Consider the following 19,877-nt stretch of genomic DNA (forward strand, 5'->3'; position numbering starts at 1 on the left):
GCCTCTGAAAAGCCCTATGATGAGGGTGCTCTCACCATCATTTCCTGCTGAGGAAGTGAAGGCACAGAGAGGTTCGGCATCCTGCCCAAGGTCACACAGCTAGGAAGCAGAGGAGCGTGATTTGGATGCAGCCGGTCTGGCTCCGGGCTGTGAGCCGGGAAAGGTGTCTCATGGTGGGAGCTGCCAGGCAGGGAGAGGCTGGTGTCCGTCTGCAGGGGAGAGTAATGGACCCACACTGGGTACAGTGGGAGACCATGGGAGGGTTTAAAACGAGGGAGTGAAAGGATCAGGTCTGAGTTCTGAAGAGTTGGTTTGGTTACTATGTAGAGGACTCAGAGTTGGGGGCGAGAGTGAGGCTAAGAGAAGAACCTGGACACCATTTGGGAGGTAGAGGCTCCTACGAGGGGGGACGGGAAGCAGGGGCCCTCTGTAGAGGAGGGTGTGATTTGTACATAAAAGGAAGAAAGCACCTGGGGGACAATGAGGTGGGGTCCATGAGTCCCGCTGTCTCTGAAGCCACTTCTATGGACCCAGAGAGGCTGGGGTGGGACCTCACACAGCTTGGGATGTAGGTGGGTGTTTGCCAGAGGGGCCAGTGCAGGAGCTCCTGGGATTGGCTCGGTGGGAGGGGCTTCCTCCAGGGGAGGGTCTGCTGATATAAAGGTATGTTTGTTTGTTGTTTGTCTGTAGCCGGCGGGACCTGGAGATTGAGCGGCCGATGCCCGGAACCCACACGGTCACCCTGCAGTGAGTTGCCCTTCTCTCCTGCACCGTCTCTTTAGCTGTGCTTACCGTTGCCGGCAGCGCCTTAGTTCTGAGTTTGGCAGGACTGCCCCCCTTGTGCTAGGACAGCCCAGTCAGCAAGAACTGCATGGATTCTGCCCAGGGATTGGGCACGGCCCAGCCTCACTCGTCTTCCCCTTGTGCAGGAATTTGGTTTGTAGGGTGTCCCTGAGAGCTGTGGGGGGAGCCTTGGACCTCAAACAAGGAATGCTAATAACCACAACTGGACAGAATTTATGAAGCACCTGCTCTATGCCCAATGCTGTGTGAGGCTTTGCTTCACAGAGCCTGGAGATGAATAAGACATAGGACCCACCCTGAAGTGCCCTATAAAGCTAGAAGGAAAAGACAGTTGTGGGTACAGCCACCTGGATTCCAACAGTAACAACTATGTCTTTTTATAGTTCCTTAAGTGAACCGTATTATTTGACACCTGAACTTCGCACATGCCATTTTCTTTGTCAGGCATGTCGTTTTCATCTCTGTTTTTGATTGCTGGCAAAGTCCTACTCATCCTTCCTTGCGGAGAGGGTGCTTGAAAATAAAACATCAGGGCATAGAAATTCTCTGGCTGAAATTCATACTAAGGTGTAAATGACTACTAACCCGTTTTTTCCTAAGAATAAAGCAGAGGATAGAGAATGAAGGTAGTAAAAAGAGCCAAAGGTACTGGGGAAAACAAAGTCAATTTTTTTTTTTTTTAGAATTCTGGCCCCAGCCTGGCAGGGCTGGGAGCATGAGAATCTCTCAGTGAACCTTGTGTTAACTCCCCCTTGTCTCCCTGCCCCCAGGTGTCCTGCTTTGTTGGTGGTTGGGGACAGTTCTCCTGCTGTGGACGCTGTGGTATGTAGAAATCAACCACTGTTTTCTGTGCTTAACTCAACGGTCCAATTCTAGTTACCTTGGTATGAAGTCTTCCTGCCCACCCTCTTCCCCTCCTCTGCTCCCATCAGGGCAAGTGACATCTTCTAGATGCCATATTGGCCTTTGGTCAGAGGGTCCAGCCACCAGCCTCCTTCCCTGGTGACTTGCCAGCCCTAGTTGCTTGGCAGTGGGACCTCTGTCTCCTCTCCCAGGCCCCCTCACCTGCCGATCTGCCTCCCATTGGCTTGTTTATACGGGCGTCTTTCTGCTTGGCTTCCTGGCCAGGAGACTGTCTGCGTGTTTGGGAATCAGGTGGAGCTTTCAGACCTGGTTGGAGCCTGATCCATCTGGTGGGGCAGACAGGCCTCTGGGGAGAGGGGCTTAGGAAAGGTTTTCTGACTCATTTCACCCCTTAATTCCCACCTGTGATGTGGTGGAGGCAAAACAGGACTCCATCTTTCCAACACCCCCATAGCCGAGGACACGGGAGACTTGGGGGCTAGTGGGCAGTCCTAGAGTAGTGACATGCCTTGTGCAGTAGGCTAGAGCAGGGTCAGCAAATGTTCATTTAGTAAAGACCTGGGGTATCCAAATGAACCATGAATTACTTGCAATCTAGTCCACTGGACATAATCACAAGATGCATCAATAAAGATATATTCTTTACATTAAGGGAGGTGATAATTCTACCATAGGCATTTTGAACATCACACGTTACGGGTGGGTATTTTGCCTACTTCTAGATGCACTTTTAAGAGGGTCATTGACAAACTGAAGAAAGAAACCATCTTGGTGGATATGATTTCATTTGAAGAATGGTTGTTGGGACTGGGGTTGTTGAATCTAAAGAATTACTGGAAGCAGCTGGTTAAACAAGCCCATTCATTTAGTAGCTGTTTCTGGAGCACCTTCTACATTTTAGCTAATCTTCACAACAGCCCTTTGAAAAAGATATTATCCCCATTTTATTGATGAGGAAACTGAGGCTCAAGGAAGTTAGGTAACTTGTCCAAGGTCATATAGCTAGTGATGGTAGGGCTGGAATTTAAAGCCACATCTGTTGAATCCCAAAGCCCACATTCTTCCTTCCATGACAGTAGGAATACTGAAGCTCCTGGTGATGGTGGCAGAGTGGCAGGGAGAGGGGGAAAATTTATGACTTTGGCTCCAGGTAGACAATTTGCAAATTTCTTCTCCCTCTTCTTGTCTAGGTGGAGTGCAACTCGAAACTGGACCCAACGAAGACCACTCTTCTCAAGGTACAGGGAAAATGATGGAGGGTTACATTTGTTCTCTCAGAAATCCCTAAGTTTCCTGCAGACTTGAGTTGTGCCTGATTATGGCAAAGCTGGTGGTCAGAAATCACAGAAATGGTGAATTAATGTGTCTGTTCACAAACATCTGTTGGGTGCTGGCTGGTGACCCAAGGCTGCAAAGATGAGGGGATCCCTCTCTGGCACCCCAGGAGTTTACGGGCTGCCGGCCATGGTGCTCTGAAGAGGGATGGATAGGAATTGTGTGGGTGGGGCCTGATTCTAGACAGACTGTCCCCACTGCACCACCCTGCCCTGCTGAATGGGCCCCTGGAGTTCTGTCGCTGCATTCCCGTTGGGCTGAAGGCTGCCCCAAGTTAGCTGACCTTGAGGCTAGCCCTTGGGATTTAGTCTTGAGACTCTGGGCTATAGGCTGGCCACAGCCCCACTCAGTCTTACCGAGACCTTCCAGTCCTATTTCCTTATCCTCACCTCGCTGCCCAAGTGCTCCAGAACCCTGGGCTTTGGATAAATATTCACACATGCCTGGAATGGCTTTAAGCAGTGATGATGGCTTTGGGTTTGGTGATTTACTAGCAACTCTGGAAATTATAGCATTTACCAAGGGTGGCCAACCAGGAGCCCCATCAGGCCTGAAGCCTTGAATCCTGCAGTTTCCTTCTGAGGGGTCTTTAAAGAGATTGTGTGTCCAGGGCCTCGTGCAGTGAATGCTTTCCGGTCAGACAGACCCTGGCCAGAACTTTGCAAGTTCCTCAAGTTCTCTCTGGCCCAGTTTCTGCCTTTAAAGTGGGACAGTCGTCCCTTCCAGGGTTTTGGGGGGAGCAGAGAAATCATCTACGGGGCCTAGCACAGCACCTGGCCTGTTGTAAGCTGCAAGTAATGGTTGCCAAGAAGGCGGAGTTTAATGCCGAGACAGATAGTAATCAAAGCAGGCGTGCCAGGTGAGGTGGGTGTTTCCCCACCTGTAACATGTCCAGGCCCCCTTCAGCAAGGCAGGCCCGGGGCAGGGCAGCGGGCAGAGTGGATGCCCGTTTGGAGCTGGTCCACAGAGCCGGCATCCCCTCCACGTGAGGCCTTTGGCACTAACCAGCTTTCTTTCTCCCAGATGGCGGATTGTGGCGGCCTCCCACAGATCTCCCAGGTGAGTTACACCTGTCCCCGCTCCCCAGGTGGAGGGCATGTGCCTCTGTGACCCGTTACCCCCCTTTCCCTCACTGCCTGCTGGCCGCCCACCTTGCTACTACATCTGATGACACATTTGGACCTGCTACCGTTTATAAAAGGTGCTTGCATGTCAGGACTTGCTTGGTCGTCCCCCAGAAGCCCCTGTGGAGTAGTTGATGCTGGCGTTCACAGGGGTGAAGGGTTTTGCCGAGTGGACACAGCTTGGCAGTCGTGCACCAGAATCTAGGTGTGCCTGACCCCAAAGACCACAGGCTTCCGCTGGAGCCACAGGCTCCTGTAGCCCAGGGGCAAAGCAGGGAGCGCAGAGAAGAGACGGACCAAAGGGTGTGTTTCTGTGTTTGTGTGTGTGTGTTTCTGTGTTTGTGTCTGTGTGTGCATGCACATGTGTGTATGTGAGTATGTATATGTATACGTGTATGCGTATGTGTGTGTATGTGAGTATGTATATGTATACTGTATGCATATGTGTGTATGCATATGTGTATGTGTGTATGTGTGTATGTATATGTATACGTGTATGCGTATGTGTGTATGTGAGTATGTATATGTATACGTGTATGTGTATGTGTGTATGTATGTATATGTATACGTGTATGCATGTGTATGTGGGTATGTATATGTATACGTGTATGCGTATGCGCGTGTATGTATGTATATGTATACGTGTATGCATATGTGTGTATGTATGTATATGTATACGTGTGTATGTGTGTATGTGAGTATGTATATGTATACGTGTATGCGTATGCGCGTGTATGTGAGTATGTATATGTATACGTGTATGCATATGTGTGTATGTATGTATATGTATACGTGTGTATGTGTGTATGTGAGTATGTATATGTATACGTGTATGCGTATGTGTGTATGTGTATATGTGAGTGTGTGTATGTATACGTGTATGCATATGTGTGTATGTATGTATATGTATACGTGTATGCATATGTGTGTATGTGTGTGTATGTATATGTATACGTGTATGCGTATGTGCGTGTATGTGAGTATGTATATGTATACGTGTATGCATATGTGTGTATGTATGTATATGTATACGTGTGTATGTGTGTATGTGAGTATGTATATGTATACGTGTATGCGTATGCGCGTGTATGTGAGTATGTATATGTATACGTGTATGCATATGTGTGTATGTATGTATATGTATACGTGTGTATGTGCGTATGTGAGTATGTATATGTATACGTGTATGCGTATGTGTGTATGTGTGTATGTGAGTGTGTATGTGTATACGTGTATGCGTATGTGCGTATGTATATGTATACGTGCATGCGTATGCGTGTATGTGAGTGTGTATACGTGTATGCGTATGTGCGTATGTATATGTATGCGTGTATGCGTATGTGCGTATGCACATATAAACATATCATTGTAGTGTGTTTGCTGCACAATAACTGTCCCCTCCAAGTCTCCACCCATAAATACCACCCCCCACCTAACAAGTGAATGAATTTTTTATCTCTTCTTATAATTTTCTATCAGTACAGTTCTGCACTCTATCTTACTATGAAATATTTTGTGCATTTTGGGTTGTCTTTTCCACCAAACTGTCCCCTGACCTTCTTTCTCCCTCCAGTCCTGAAAGGGACTTCAGAGCTTCAGTAATCCAGCGATTTCTCAATCAGATGTGTGCCTTTTTCTAGCTCTAGGTGCCCCCCCAGTCCTGACAAGTCCCGCTGAGCTCCCTGGGAGCCTCCCTTGCAGAGTGAGCAGGCACAAGTGGCCTCGGGTGGCTCTCTTAACTTCTGTTTCCAGTGTCTCTCTCTGCTCCCACTGGCAAAGAACAAATTATTTTCAACTTTTTATCTGCTGTTGTGCTTTGCCCAGTTGATAGCTGGAGTAGCCAGAGAAGGATGGGATGTCTCAGTTTCTAGAGGGAACAGATGGGTTTCCAGTAGAGCCCTGCTTAGATGGAGACAGGATTAATACCTGCACACTAGTGACTAGTTCATCCACCCAGCCCGCTTGACACTGCTACTGAGACAGTGCAGCATAAGTTGGCTGCAGAGAAGGGGCGCCATTTTTCTTTCCACCTATACTTCCTTCCTTCCTTTATTCCTTTCTCTACTTGAAATGAGAAAAATCTAACTCTGTCCTTAGTTAAAACACGTTTTATATGTCATGGCAGGAGCTGAGCTAGCCCAGGCTCCCAGGAGAGCAGCCCAATGAGGACCAGTAACTGTGTAATCCCTCCTCCTCCTGCCCTTGCAAGTTGGGTGTGTTTTTACAAAGGGCGTTCCCATCCTTCATTCCATTCAATCCTTGCAACAGTCTTTAGAGGAAGGAAGAGCATGCATTCTATCACAGTCACAGAAGGGAAACTGAGGCTAACAGATGGGAGAGATTGCCCTTGGTCACCCAGGGGAGCCGAGTTTGGGCCCAGATATTCTCTTTTCCAAGCCTGTCCTCTTGTTTCTGTCCGCCATGTTGAACACAGATGTCCCTGCAACTCTCATCTCCTTCTTAAAATCATCACGTGACCCCCAGAGGCCAGTTGCAGCACAGGCTCTTCTTTAAATGTCATTTGTCTCTTTGAGAAAAGTGGCAGGAGCTGGTGGAGGTGGGCAGGGACACTCCCTCCCCGATGACTGCTCACCAGTGAAATGAGAGGGTGTGAGAATAGACCCAGGACATTGCATTTAAGAGTTGGAATTAGGGCTTCCCTGGTGGCGCAGTGGTTGGGAGTCCGCCTGCCGATGCAGGGGACACCGGTTCGTGCCCCGGTCTGGGAAGATCCCACATGCCGCGGAGCGGCTGGGCCCGTGAGCCATGGCTGCTGAGACTGTGTGTCCGGAGCCTGTGCTCCGCAACGGGAGAGGCCACAACAGTGAGAGGCCCGCGTACCGCAAAAAAAAAAAAAAAAAGAGTTGGAATTAATTAGCCTGCGAATATGGCCTTCACCTCCCATTTAGATTAAATTTTTGAGTGTAATTGGTAGAACTGGGTGTGTTCTCAGCATTCCCAACTCATTTTACTTAAAGTAGCCCAGTTGATTGATTTGTCTGTCCACCTATCCATCTATCCATCCATCCATTCATCCATTCATCTATTCTTCCTTCTTTGACCATCTTTTTCTTCCCTTCCATCCATACAGCCTCTCTTTTCATTAATCTATCCATCATCCTTCCTTCCTTCCTTCTTTCCATCGATCTTTTTTCGTTTTCATCTATCCATTTATCCACCATCCTTTCATCCAGCCAGCCAGGCTGAGAGTAAACTGTTATGGGGTTTGGAAAGCCCTGGGTTAATATACAAGACCACTGATTAATCATGAGACCTTGGACGGATTATTTCTCTCTCCAAGTCTGCTCAGCTGTGAAACATATATGAAGATGGTACTAACCTCATAAGGCTGTTGTCGGGAAGATGAGATAATGCTGCAAAGCCCTTAGCACAGTGAGCGGCTATTACATTCTAGACCCTGAGTTGGACACATCACTTTATCCAATGATGTCTTCTTTAGAGAAGCCCTCAGGAGTAGGTGTGGCACTCTGCCCATATTTTAGAGGTGAGAAAACTGGCTCAGACAGGTCATGTAACTTCTGGTCAAAGCTAATTTTGGTCTCCATAATTATCCCATAGTCTTTCCTTTCCTTTTGTGTTTTGTCCTATCCACCTGAGGTGGCCTTCTATCTTGGGCCAAGCTCTTTAATGAAGGTGCCCACAGGCACGGCTGCATGATCTGGACCTCTGGTGACTGACAGCACTTCCCCTCTTTTCTCTTGCAGCCGGCCAAGCTTGCCGAGGCCTTCAAGTACTTCGTGCAGGGCATGGGATACAGTGAGTATGGCCTTTCCTGGCAGGTGGTGGGTTGAAGGGCAGGTGTGGGAACTGGAACCAGGTTGGGATAAGTACAGTATTCTGTATCACCTTGGCCGGCTTCAGGCTCTTTGCAAACTGGGCAGGTCAGGGAAGAAGTATTTAGGTGTGTGGAGGATGGGCCGCAGGGCAGGGGTTCCCGTGTCTCCTCATACCACAGTGCCTCATTCTCCCTCCATTGTTGAACAGAAGCTGTTTCACGCCAGGGAATGTTTTAAGGTTTAGGTGAGGATTATCCCTCTGAGCACAAAGAAGACAACAAACAATAAGACCATGAAGATCTTTTAAAGTTTGATTACATACTTTCTAAGAGACTTGTAGTGATGATGGCGATGCTGGTAAAGTGGCAGTGATTGGTGGTGATGGTGGTGGTGGTGGTGGTGATGAAAGATTAATAAATCCTTTATTTTTTTCTTATTTAATCATCACAATAATCCTAGGAGATACTCTTATCCTCATTTACAAATGACGAAACGGAGGCTTTGAGAGATTAAGGAGCAGAGTGGGGATCTGTGAAAGTCCTTTGAAAAGTGTAAAGCTCTGAACAAGTGGGTGATAAAGCCACTTACATTCAAGACAGAGCATGTCTTTGCTAAATCATTAGATTTGGGAATTGAAGGATAAATAGAAGCACAGTTAACGAACTTGGAGCTTCTTGCGTTATGATTATCGTTTATTTACAGACATTTATTCACAGACACATTTTCAGAAATGCGGTCCCGTGACCAGGACAGGCAACACCAAGTGTAAGCGCACTGCTGGGCAGCAGCCCCCGTTGGTATATGTCGGTGTGTCGGCCACGGTTCCGGCCCCGATGTGGTTCTTTGGGTTCTTTCTGTCTGCGGCCTGGAATTATAATTCACGTGCCCGCCTTCACAAGGAAGTCTGAGCGTCTCATCACTTCCCCCCCTTTTTTTGTTGAGGCTTAAACTGTGTGCTCATTTAAAATAGTAACGTTATGTTTGGTCAACTGACTGCAATGCAGTCTTAAGGTTGGCCTCAGCCGTGTTTAGTTTCTGGAGTGGCTGAGAGTGGACGAGCCTGATTTACATGCTTCGGACAGGATCCCTGTCCCAGCGTGCCCTCTTCCATCTACTCGTGGGTCTCCTGCCTTTCCAGCCTCTCTCCCTCCGAGAAAATGTGCAGGCAAAGGCAGTAACTGGAGAAGGCCTTCATTTACCTTGCAGCCATGAATTGCAACTCGTTTGTCTTGGACCTGCCCTGGGTTTAGATTTCTGCTTTGAAAGTGCATTCTGGGGAGAAAGGAAGTGAAAGGCAGGCCTTGTTTTCCGCCCCCCCCACATAAGCTTCTATTTCCAGAAAGCTGAAGCATCCTGCAGGTCGTAGGGAAAGACAGCAGAGAGAGCTGGAGGCATCAACTAAAGACAAAGTAATCATTCATTTACTGAGTGCCTGCTCAGCAGCGGGCCAGAATGATGAGCCCTCAGCATCCATGACACCATGCTAGGGTCACCAGAGCCCTGCAAGGTCAGTAAGCCCCCAGATCTGGGGTCAAGAAATAGGGGCTCAGAGAGAATATGTGAGCAACAGATACAGGATTGATCCCAATTTTTTTCCGGATTCAGCAACTAGCTCTGTAAGAAGAGGATTCGGTACAGCAAGAATGAATTCTGTCTGTGGGTGTCTGCCACAGAAAGCCAACGCCTACGCCCATTGAGTGCATAGTGTAACCCTTACATGCCTTTGTATTTATCAGCTACCACAGTGTGTGATATCCATTATTCAATACGGCCTTGGCAATGATGTTTCGGTCGGGTGGTGTAGTAGTTTCCCAGGGCTGCCATGACAAATCCCCACAAACTGGGTGGCTGAGAACAACAAAAATTTATTGTCTCACAGTGCTACAGTTCTAGAGGCTAGAAGTCCAAACTCAAGATGCGGGCAGGGTCATGCTCCCTCCAAAGATTCTAAGAAGAATCCTTCCTTGCCTTGTCCCAGCTTCTGGTGGTTGCCAGCAGTCCTTGGCTTGTAGCTGCATCACTCTGACCCCTGCCCTGTCTTCACATGGCTTCTCCCCGTGTGCCCCTGTGTCTCCTCCTCTTAAGAGGAAACCAGCCATGGCATCAGAGTTCACCCCAACCCAGGGTGACCTCATCGTATCTAAATAGATCTGAAAAGACCTTATTTCCAAAGAAGGTTACAGTCTGAGGTGCCGGTGGACGTGAGTTTGGGGGGATGCCATTCCACCCAGTACAGGCGGGCGATTTTCTGTCTTCATTCCACCTTGTAAGCCACCTGCTGTGTTCAAGGGCATTTTAAATCCTTTGGAATGGACAGTGCTGTTGATAGTACCTGGGAGCTCGCAGGTTTCCTGAAGGGAGAGACGACAGCTGACCACTCTGTGTGGCCTTGGTTTCCTTACTCCACCTGGGTCTTGCGCTCCACCTGTGTGGGCAGAGACAGAAACGATGCGGAGCCCAGCAGCCGGATGGCTGCGAGGATGGACAGGAGTAAAGGTGCCCAGGCAGGTGGGGCGCACAGCAGGCAGCATCCCCGGTGTGCAGGTGCTTCCAGCGCTGGCCCATGCCCTCACAGGTCTCTCTCTTCTCTCACAGTGCCCTCCGCCAGCATGACGCGCCTGATGAGGTCCCGCACAGCCTCGGGCTCCAGCGTCACGTCCCTGGAGGGCGCCCGCAGCCGCTCCCACACCAGCGAGGGCGCCCGGCTGGACATCGTCCCCAACTCCGGTGGCCCCGGGAGCAGCGCAGGGCCCAACTCCACGGAGGTGTCCTGCTAGGTGGCCTTGGGGACGGCCGCCCCTGGACTCTGGGATCAATCGCTGTAGCTGCCCCTCCTCCGGCCCCTCCCCGCCCCTGCCTGCCAACCACATGTAGCTCGGTATTAATCCAAAGCTTATTTTGTACGAGTGAGCTCTGGTGAGGACAAAGTGAGATTGGGTTTGTGAAGGGCTCCCCTTCCAGCGAGGGCGGGGTGGAGTGGACCAAAGGGAAAGAAGCATCTCAGTGTCCTGTTTCCACTAGCGAGCGGCCTAGAGGCCACTGTCTTCCCCTCCCTCAGAGACACCAAACTGCCAAAAACAAGAAACAGAGCAAACACTTGATCAATCCAAGGCTAGGCTGACCTGAGCATCCTGGCGCGAAGGGACGTTTTGTTGGAAGCCCAGCCCACCTACTTCCTGTTTCCTTTCCAACTAAAGAAAAAACAGACCCAGTTTCTGGAAACCAAACCCCTTCTGATTTGGAGAGGGGGAGAGGGGGGAATGGTGGCGAGCTCTTTTAACAAAGCCAAACAGGAAGCGGGGAAAGAGGTGGAATTTATGCAGAGGCTCCGAAGTGTTTGGAAGAGCAAAATCTCTGTCGTGAACTTGAAGAAGTAGATTTTTAACGTCGGTGCATATATACACTTTTCAGTGCCGATGCCAGAAGCCTGTTTTTCTGGCATTTTTTTAATGGACAACAGAAGCAGGTGACAAAATCTCCCAGTTTTTCAAAGAGACGGTCTTGGCAAACGTTTGGTATCGGGGGTTTGAGGCTTTGATTCTGCTGCCTGCCTCTTCCTCCACGTCGCCTACTTCCTACCCCAGATACATGGACAAGTGATTATTTCATTCATGGGGAAGATCATGTAGATTTGTAGCTGCTTCTTTGAAATGGAGGGCCGTGCCTGGCTGTGATGCGTCTCCATGCAGCGGCCGGGGGAGGGGGGCAGGGGGAGGGGGGCAGGGGCAATGTAGACACAACAGGTTTCAGTACCACCTCCCATTTCTATTTAAAATTAGTTTAAAATTTACAAAACAGTTGCAAAGATAGTACAGAGAGTTTCCATATACCCCACCTCCAGTTTCCCCTATTATTATTATCATCTTATGTTACTACAGTGCATTGGTCACAGCTAAGAAATCAACATTGATAGATTACTATTAACTAAGCTCCATACTTTCCTGGGATTTCACTAGTTTATCCCTGTTGTCCTTTTTCTGTCCCAGGATCCCGTCCAGATACCAGGTTACATTTCGTCATCATGCCTGCTTTGCTTCCTCTGGCCTGTAAGAGATTCTCAGACTATCCTTGCTTTTGATGACCTTGACGGTTTTGAGAAGCCCTGGTGGGGCATTTTGTAGAATGGCCTTCAATCGAGGTTTGCGTATATGGTTTTCTCATGGTTCAGTTGGGGTTCTGAGTTTTTGGAATGAAAACCCCGGAGGCTCAGTGCCATTCTCATCACCTCGTGCCGTCAGCATGATGGGCCAACGTGATTTAACACGGATGAGGTTGACTTTGATCGCCTGGCTGAGGTCGTGTTTGCCAGGTGTCTCAACTGTTAAGTTACATTTTCTGCTTTTCCATACTTGTTCTTTTGTTTTGTTTTGTTTTGTTTTTGCGGTACGCGGGCCTCTCACTGTTGTGGCCCCTCCCGCCGCGGAGCACAGGCTGCGGACGCGCAGGCTCAGCGGCCATGGCTCACGGGCCCAGCCGCTCCGCGGCATGTGGGATCTTCCCGGACCGGGGCACGAACCCACGTCCCCTGCATCGGCAGGCGGACTCCCAACCACTGCGCCACCAGGGAAGCCCCATACTTGTTCTTTGGAAGCAAGTCCCTAAATGCAGCCCACACTTAACACCCCCCTCCTTTTTAAACAACCATCTTACTGTTTATTATATTGGCTTTTTCTTCACGTACCCTGAAGAGTTTCTTAGCATAATTAGCTGTAAACGCTGTTGCAGCCTGCATCATCATGCAGCAAGTGCCTGGGCAGGGAAGGAGGAGGTGACCGTGCATGGTGTGCACGTCAGGAAGGGTTTTAACGCATGAAATACAGCACATAACAGTGCAAAAGAAACCACTGATGGTGAAGTGTAATTCTCCAAATGTTCCGACTGTGTGACGTTTCTTTATTAAATAGTGATGTGGAGGCAGGTCTCAATATAATTTCAAGGTAGTGATGAGCATAACAGCAGTTCGAGAAAACTGCCGCAACTGTGGTAAGAAAAATACATGTGATTTCAACTGGTGACATTAGGGTTTGTGGCCCACAGTGCCACACTGCAATTAGAGATGAGTAAAAACAAAGATTCATTTCCCCCCATCCAAGCACACGACCCCTGAATTTAATCCATGGATCCCTGGTCCAAGGACCCGAGGTTAAGGAGCCCTGCTTTAGATGCAGGAGGAGAAGCGTGTAGGCTCATCCTTATTCTACATTCACAATAAGGGCCTTTTCTGTGACGGATCCTGTGTGAGAGTCAGGAGCAAAGGAAAGGCAGGCATAGAAGAGCCAGCAAGGAATCACCATGGCAGTGGGTGCATATGTGGCACAGAGACCCCCTGGACCTGCCACGATCAGCTCCTTGGAGCTCAGGCTTCCATCGAGAGAAATGAACTGTTGCAGGTGTTTGCATGTGTCAGACGCTATTTAGAGATGGTTTGCCCAGAGGCTGTTTTGCCAGCTGGGGATCTATTTCTGTTTTCCTAGCTGCTTATTTTGGTTTCGATCCCCAGACCCCTGGGTGTCAGCAGCAGCTGGGAGACCAAGTGTGCACCAAGACCAACCACGTGCAGGCTCTATAGGGGCAACTGAGGCCCATCTGCCACCTTCCTCATTCCGCTTCTCAGACACCACCTCACTATTGGTCACTGGATGGGTCCCTAGATATAGCCTAAATCCATCTTGGGCTTCTCAGGCTGCATGGAAACCCTTCAACTGTGTTCCACATGGAATCCAAGGGCAGAGGGGAAGCCTGGCCTTATGGGTTTGGAGATGGGTTAGGGAGGGGGCCTAGTGAGCAGATGAGCCTCCTTCTTTCTAAGAACAGATTTCCCTGCATCTCTAAAGCATAAACCGGTGGGATCCTTGACCTTCTGGTTCTTGGACCTGGAACTAAACGGGTCTTTGTGTCTTTCAAGGGTAAGAATTGAACGGGACCAGCTTGATTCAAGTGTCCAGCCGCTGTCCAATCAACTATGAGCGTAAGAGCATCTCGAGGTAACTGTCACCATTGTGATAATATATGTGATTTCAACTGGTGACGTTAGGGTTTGTGGCCCACCTTTAGGTCAGAGAGACGCTACATTGCAATCAGAGGTTAGTTCACACTACTCCCATCCCCTCCCTCACATACACACGGCAGGATTCCGAGTAGTTGATGTAGCTGTAGCCGGTGAATTGCTATGTGCTTTGCCATTAAACCCACTGACAGCCAAACTCACTGTCGCAGGAAAGGCCCTTCCTCATTCCTGCTCCGAGAAATTTCCTGAACACCCCGCCCTCCCCAGGAAGCACTGACCATATGACCTCGTGACAAGGGCACCCTGCAGAGAATGCATCACTAATAATAGTAATATGTAGCGTTTATTATAGTTTCTTTTCCCTTTTTGTCTTTATCTGCTTCACAGATAAGAAAGCCAAGGCTCACAGAGACGAAGTGGCTTGTGCAACCATTTCTAAAATGGATTACGTCCCTCTTGTCTGGAAAACAGTTGGCTGAGAACATGACTAATGCAGCCACCTATTGACGTCTTGGGACTGTAGAACATTGGTTAGTTCCTGGGACTAATAAACTAGAGGACCTTGCGGCTTTTACTGCCCATGGGGACATTTGTCCCTCCATTAAGTAGTCCCACCCAGGCGGTGACCAGCCTTTACCGTATCTTTCATCTGGTTCTTAATTCTTCTGTCTCCTCCTTCACTGGCAGGCTGACATTTTTCTCATGGCCATCAATAAGCCAGGTTTAGCAGCTTCCTTTTCCTCTTTATGGGATGGACTAAGAAACCCACTTTCGCTAGTGGTGCGTGAAAAATAAGATTTAGCATGGAGATCTGGAAACATTCTTTACCGCATATAATACACGAAACCATACCTGGGTTTGGTGCCAGGCTTTTCATCTCCTTAGAAGTCATTTTTGCTCAGTTCTACATTGGAAAGAACCCAGGTTCAGCTGGAACTGGGACCTCTGAATATATAGGATGCTTCTGCATCTTCATTTCATCGGTAGAGGGTGAGAGACAACAGTGCCTTCTCTGCTATATGCTTTTTAACCTTCATAATAAAATGCTCTGGCCATTTTCCCTGAATCCCATTTTCCCAAAACTTCATCCACCTGATATCATCTGAAATCTTTCCCAGAGTCCACACATGCATCTTAATTGGAGGCATCCATTGGACTCCACGATCTGAATTCCAATTTTGAAAAAAGTATGTTTTAGGATAGAAGTGTACTTGGAAATGATTCATGGGGCAATTATTTTTGTACTGGAATGGATTCTCCCCTAGACTTTATTATAATAACATAACGTGTTTTGGGTTGATGAGGGGGATTTAGCTGGAAGGTATCAAGTGCATCATTCACTTCATTTACTCAGCCATCTGCACATCTGTTCAAAGAGCTGAGCATGTGCTATGCACAGCACTGGGTTTGGGAGACACAGAAAAGTATGGCACCCTTCCTGCCTTCAAGAAGCTGGGGGCTTAATCAAATTACAGCATAAAATGAAAACATAAAAATAAAAAGTTAAGGGATCGAGAAGCATAGGATGGAAATATTAAAGCATTCAACTGAATATCGGTGACATGTTTCCTTTACCTTTGCGATAGGACTAAAAATATGCAGACACAAACACTGACTTCAATTCTTACCATCGCCTTGCGGGTTATTCCCAGTTCATAAGGAAACCGACTCAGCTAAATAATAGATGCGTTTGTTAAGTGCTTACCACGTACCAAGCGCTATTCTAAAGCTCTTCGTGCATTTTGGTTATCACATCATCACCCCCACAAGGAAGGTACTGTCATATTTTGCATTTCACAGCTGAGGACGCTGAAGCACAGATCGGTTAAGTGAGAAATTCCAGTAAAGAATAAAAGATAGAAAGATCCACCGGCCTCCCGAAGTCAGAACTGGTCCCATTGCTTCCTGCAACCCTCCTTATACTTCATTTCACTCCCCTTGGTTCCCAAGGCAGCTGGCAATGGATCTCTATCCACCCATCCCTCCATCCATCCAACCCCTGCTACCCAGTCCCTGACACATACAAGGCTCAGAGGATGCAGTCATGGTCTCTGACCTCCAGGTACCCACAGGGCAGTTGGGGATATAAAAAGGCATGGAATAAATGAGTAAGTGAATGAATGCCAAATGTTCATTTTATATTTACATGAGATGTCTTCCGGCCTGGACACATTTGTACCCCTGGTGTTTTCTACATGCCAGAATTCATATTTCTCAGTGCATTTCCAAACTTTTAGCTATTTTTATTGTCATGTATAAAATATCTGGGGCCTAATTTCCACCATCTGCACATTTACTGAATGTGTTCAATGTTCCATCATTGCCTCATAATAACTGAATATACAAGAAAATTCACCCAATCCAGTAAGTCACTTTGCTGATAATATATTGCTTTAAGGGGAAAAGCTATAAACAGGGAATTTGAGCAATGAAAGCCCTTCACATTAAATAAACACGTTCCGTGCTACACAAATCATGAGAAAAATGCGGACTGTTGTAAAACATGAGAGATTGCCCAAGTGCTACTTTTCCTCTATTGGGAAATTCCAAGACATTTCTTCATATGTATTTTGTAGTCACCAAAATGGCAGTAGGAATACTTAAATATTAAGTCATAGTCTGAAAACAGATACACACACACACACACACACACACACACACATATAAATATTTACACATACATACAACACGTATGTATATGTGCAGAAATACACAGCTGGCCATTCTGACCATCCATGATTCCCAGCTGTGCAGGGTTATCATTGCAGTTACTTTGGATCAAGGTAAGCCTTTAAAAATCAGTGACCTAATTCAGTATAATAGTCACAGGCTACATTACCTCCCCACAATCTCTAGGTATACACAGTACTTACAATGTCAATGAGAGTCTAGACAATCATATCACTTGAATCTACCTTCTTTGATCACTCTCTGAATCACTTTCAAAGTTAAAATTGCAGCTCTTGTCAGTAAAGCACGTCTTGTGCCTTTTGATTCGGACGTCAGACTAACCTTGGTTTGCAATCCTGGTCTGTAATTCATTAGCTGGTAAGACATTGAGCAAATAACTTAACCTCTAATAGCCTCAGCTATCTTATTTCTAAAATGGGTAAATGATAATAATGCCACATCTCATAGGTTTGCTCTGAGGATTAAATAAGACACTGCAGTAAAGGAGCCAGTATAAGGCCTGGTAAGTGCTCAACAGATGCTAATAAGGTTTAGCAAGCATCGGTGGTTCAGTAAATTCAGGTCTCCTCTTTCCCCTGCACACACACGAGATGTTCACTCCAAGCACCTACATAAATTTCTTCACCAAAAGTTGACAAATCTTTAGCATACCTTTCCTTTTCCCCCAGAACATGGGGTCACAAGGGACTAGAGTGGCAAGCTTCCTGCTCTATTTGAGCCCCCCGCCTACGTGACACTCCGATAGGGCTCATTCAGGCTCTCCCCGGAGGCCTCCCCAAGAGCAAGGAAGAGTGGAATAAGCTGGGATTTGGGTTGCTACTTTGGGGGGCAGATTTCCCAGCCTCTTTGAGTCCCAGACTTTCCATTTATAAAACGGGCAAGAGATGCTTACTCAAAATCGCTGTGATGATTGGTACTATAATTCAACTTAAGAGCGCTTGGTACCAAGCAAGCACTCTAAATAAAGGGACAGCTTTTCGTTAGGGTTATTACTCTTAACTTTTACCGACTCAGGGCACACCACGGCTGGGCCCATAGCTCCTTCCCCATGACTTCAAAACACGGGACTGAGACGTTCCCTCTGGGGCCTGCATAGGACAGATCCACTTCTCAAACCGGAGCATTCCGGCCACGCCATCCCACCCATTCCCAGGATAAAACCCCCAATTCCACCAACCAGGCTTCCTAGGATCTTGGAAGCCATGCTCATTTTCCCAAACTGGGAAGCAAATTCAGTAAGAACCTAGCTCTCGGGTGTCTGCTGAATTTCAAATGGGGTCAGCGTTCATCTAGTCCTTGTAGCTTGTAGGTGGCAGGTGACTCTACGAAAATCCAACATGTTCCATGTAGACTTGAGAAGAGATTATTCATGGGGTAAATTCTCTTCACACAGGAATTCTTCTTTTGTTTTGTTTTTTTTCCAAAAAAAATGTACACTTCTTTCAATAGTAAATGTCTTTCTATGGCATTTAAGACTTGGCTGATAAAAATCGGATTGTCATGTACCTTTGGAAGAAAGAGATCTTCTGAATACAAGTAGGAACATGTACACAATTTCCTTTATTCATCAAATACACATTGAGCGCCACTGTATGCCTTGCATCGGGCATTCCGGAGGCCACTGTTAAGGAGGGCACATTCTCAACCCTTCTTCCCTGTCTAGGAATCCCACCCACAATTCGCCACCCAGAATTCCCTCAGGAATAACCGCCCCGTCGCTCAGTCTGCAGCACTGGGTAACAAAATCATCTTCAAACACATATGAGAGCTGGTTCAGATTTGAAGGAGGGAACGATCTGTAGGGGAGTCATGGATTTTGGTTTAGCCCGGATTTTGTTTGACGCTTAGGCACGTAAATAATCTGAAAGTCAGACACTCTCTTCTCTTGTGAAAAGAGCTAGAGAGACAACAATAAGAAGCAAAAATGATGCAAGAATCGCCTGTCCTGACATGTTTTCCTGCTCTGACACATTTGGAAGCTCTAAAAGTAGAGGGAAAAGATGGGTTATAGAGTCACTTCAACTTGGATTTGCATTCCGACTCCTCCACTGGCCATCTGGGTGACTTCAGTCAAGCTCCCTTCCCTTTCTGAGCTTCTGTTTCACATTTGTAAGAACAGAAATAGTAACGGGCGCTTTTCAACACGGCCTCGAAGTTTCCATGAGCTAGTGTTAACGGTTACGTACAGCACTGAGAACAATGTCTGACACACAGAAGGTACTATATAAAAGAATTATAGCAGTAAATATTTATAGTTTACTAATAAAATAAATAATAGCCTCATTTCCATTAATAGCAACTTTCTCTTCCTTTTGTTGAATAGCTTCAAGCCCTTTCAGCTTTTCATCCCTGTTAAATATACTTGTTTTGAAACAACTGGTTAACCTCTGTCTTTGTACCCGAACTGGGTTTTATGGGTCAGTAGACCCCCAGTCTGTGAAATGGGTCACTGAGGCAGAAAGAGACATGTCCCGGGCCCAGGGACCCTTGCCACCCTAGGCTGATGCAGACTGGACCCACTTCTTGGTTTCTGAAACCACTTCTTGGTTTGACCCACACTCACGCTGGACCCAAGGCTCCCTAAGAGCACAGGAATGTCACAGGGCACCATTCTCAGGGGTCAGAGACATCACCCCAGGGGACTCCACCAACTCCCATGAGCCCCCGTGCAGGGAGAGGACCCAGCAGTGAGGAGCCTGGCCGATTGCCCAGCGCCCTGCCCTGTCCACGAGCAGCAGATTCAGTGCTGGGGTCAATCGCTCCTTCTGACAGTTGGCGGACCTTGCTCTGACCCTGGAGTATTGACTGGGGACTTCTCCCAGGAACAAGAAGGAAGTTTATCATCTTGCATTTCTGACTGGGATGAACCCAATGTACACCCTTCACAGGGCAGGGGTGAAGAGAAACCTGACCTCAACAATGCCCGGAATAATGGATACAATTGTTCATTAAAAAAACCAAACCCAAACAGCAATTCACCTCACTTGGCAAATGCTGGGTGACCTTGGGAGGCACAAATCTTTGGAATGAGAGATACTTTGGTGTGCGGTGGTCACAACTGTCGATCGGAGTAGTTCTAAATCCCATCTATCCTTCTGAATGGACCCAGAGAGTCTTACGATTTGGTATTTAAAGAAGGAATTAGTGACACTGAATGCCTAGCTGATTCTGTTCCTTGAGACTTGGGCAAGATCCAGCAAGACGTCCAGTGACTTGGACAGGCCGGATCAGCCTTGGGTATTGACCAGAACGGCT

General features: G+C 47.6%; 1 protein-coding gene across 2 annotated transcripts in view; it reads left to right on the forward strand.

Moving 5' to 3' along the window:
* Positions 1-16,490, forward strand: part of NDRG1 (N-myc downstream regulated 1) — a 59,510-nt gene extending 43,020 nt beyond the window's left edge. The window contains exons 11-18 of one of the 2 annotated variants that reach the window (XR_003793514.1): positions 691-747; positions 1,575-1,626; positions 2,859-2,906; positions 4,027-4,062; positions 7,853-7,904; positions 10,520-10,802; positions 13,830-13,908; positions 14,319-16,490. Coding sequence is in view for 1 of the 2 variants with exons in the window: in XM_029222598.1 (XP_029078431.1) it covers positions 691-747; positions 1,575-1,626; positions 2,859-2,906; positions 4,027-4,062; positions 7,853-7,904; positions 10,520-10,701 (427 nt within the window). In the remaining variant the exon portion in view is untranslated. Of the gene's footprint in view, positions 1-690; positions 748-1,574; positions 1,627-2,858; positions 2,907-4,026; positions 4,063-7,852; positions 7,905-10,519; positions 11,643-13,829; positions 13,909-14,318 lie in introns of those variants that run through there. The other variant, XM_029222598.1, reaches the window with a different exon arrangement.
* Positions 16,491-19,877: the final 3,387 nt, after the last annotated feature.

Source organism: Monodon monoceros, unplaced genomic scaffold (genome assembly GCF_005190385.1).
Source record: "Monodon monoceros isolate NGI ecotype Baffin Bay Population unplaced genomic scaffold, NGI_Narwhal_1 Super_Scaffold_14, whole genome shotgun sequence".
Classification (NCBI taxonomy): Eukaryota; Metazoa; Chordata; class Mammalia; order Artiodactyla; family Monodontidae; genus Monodon; species Monodon monoceros.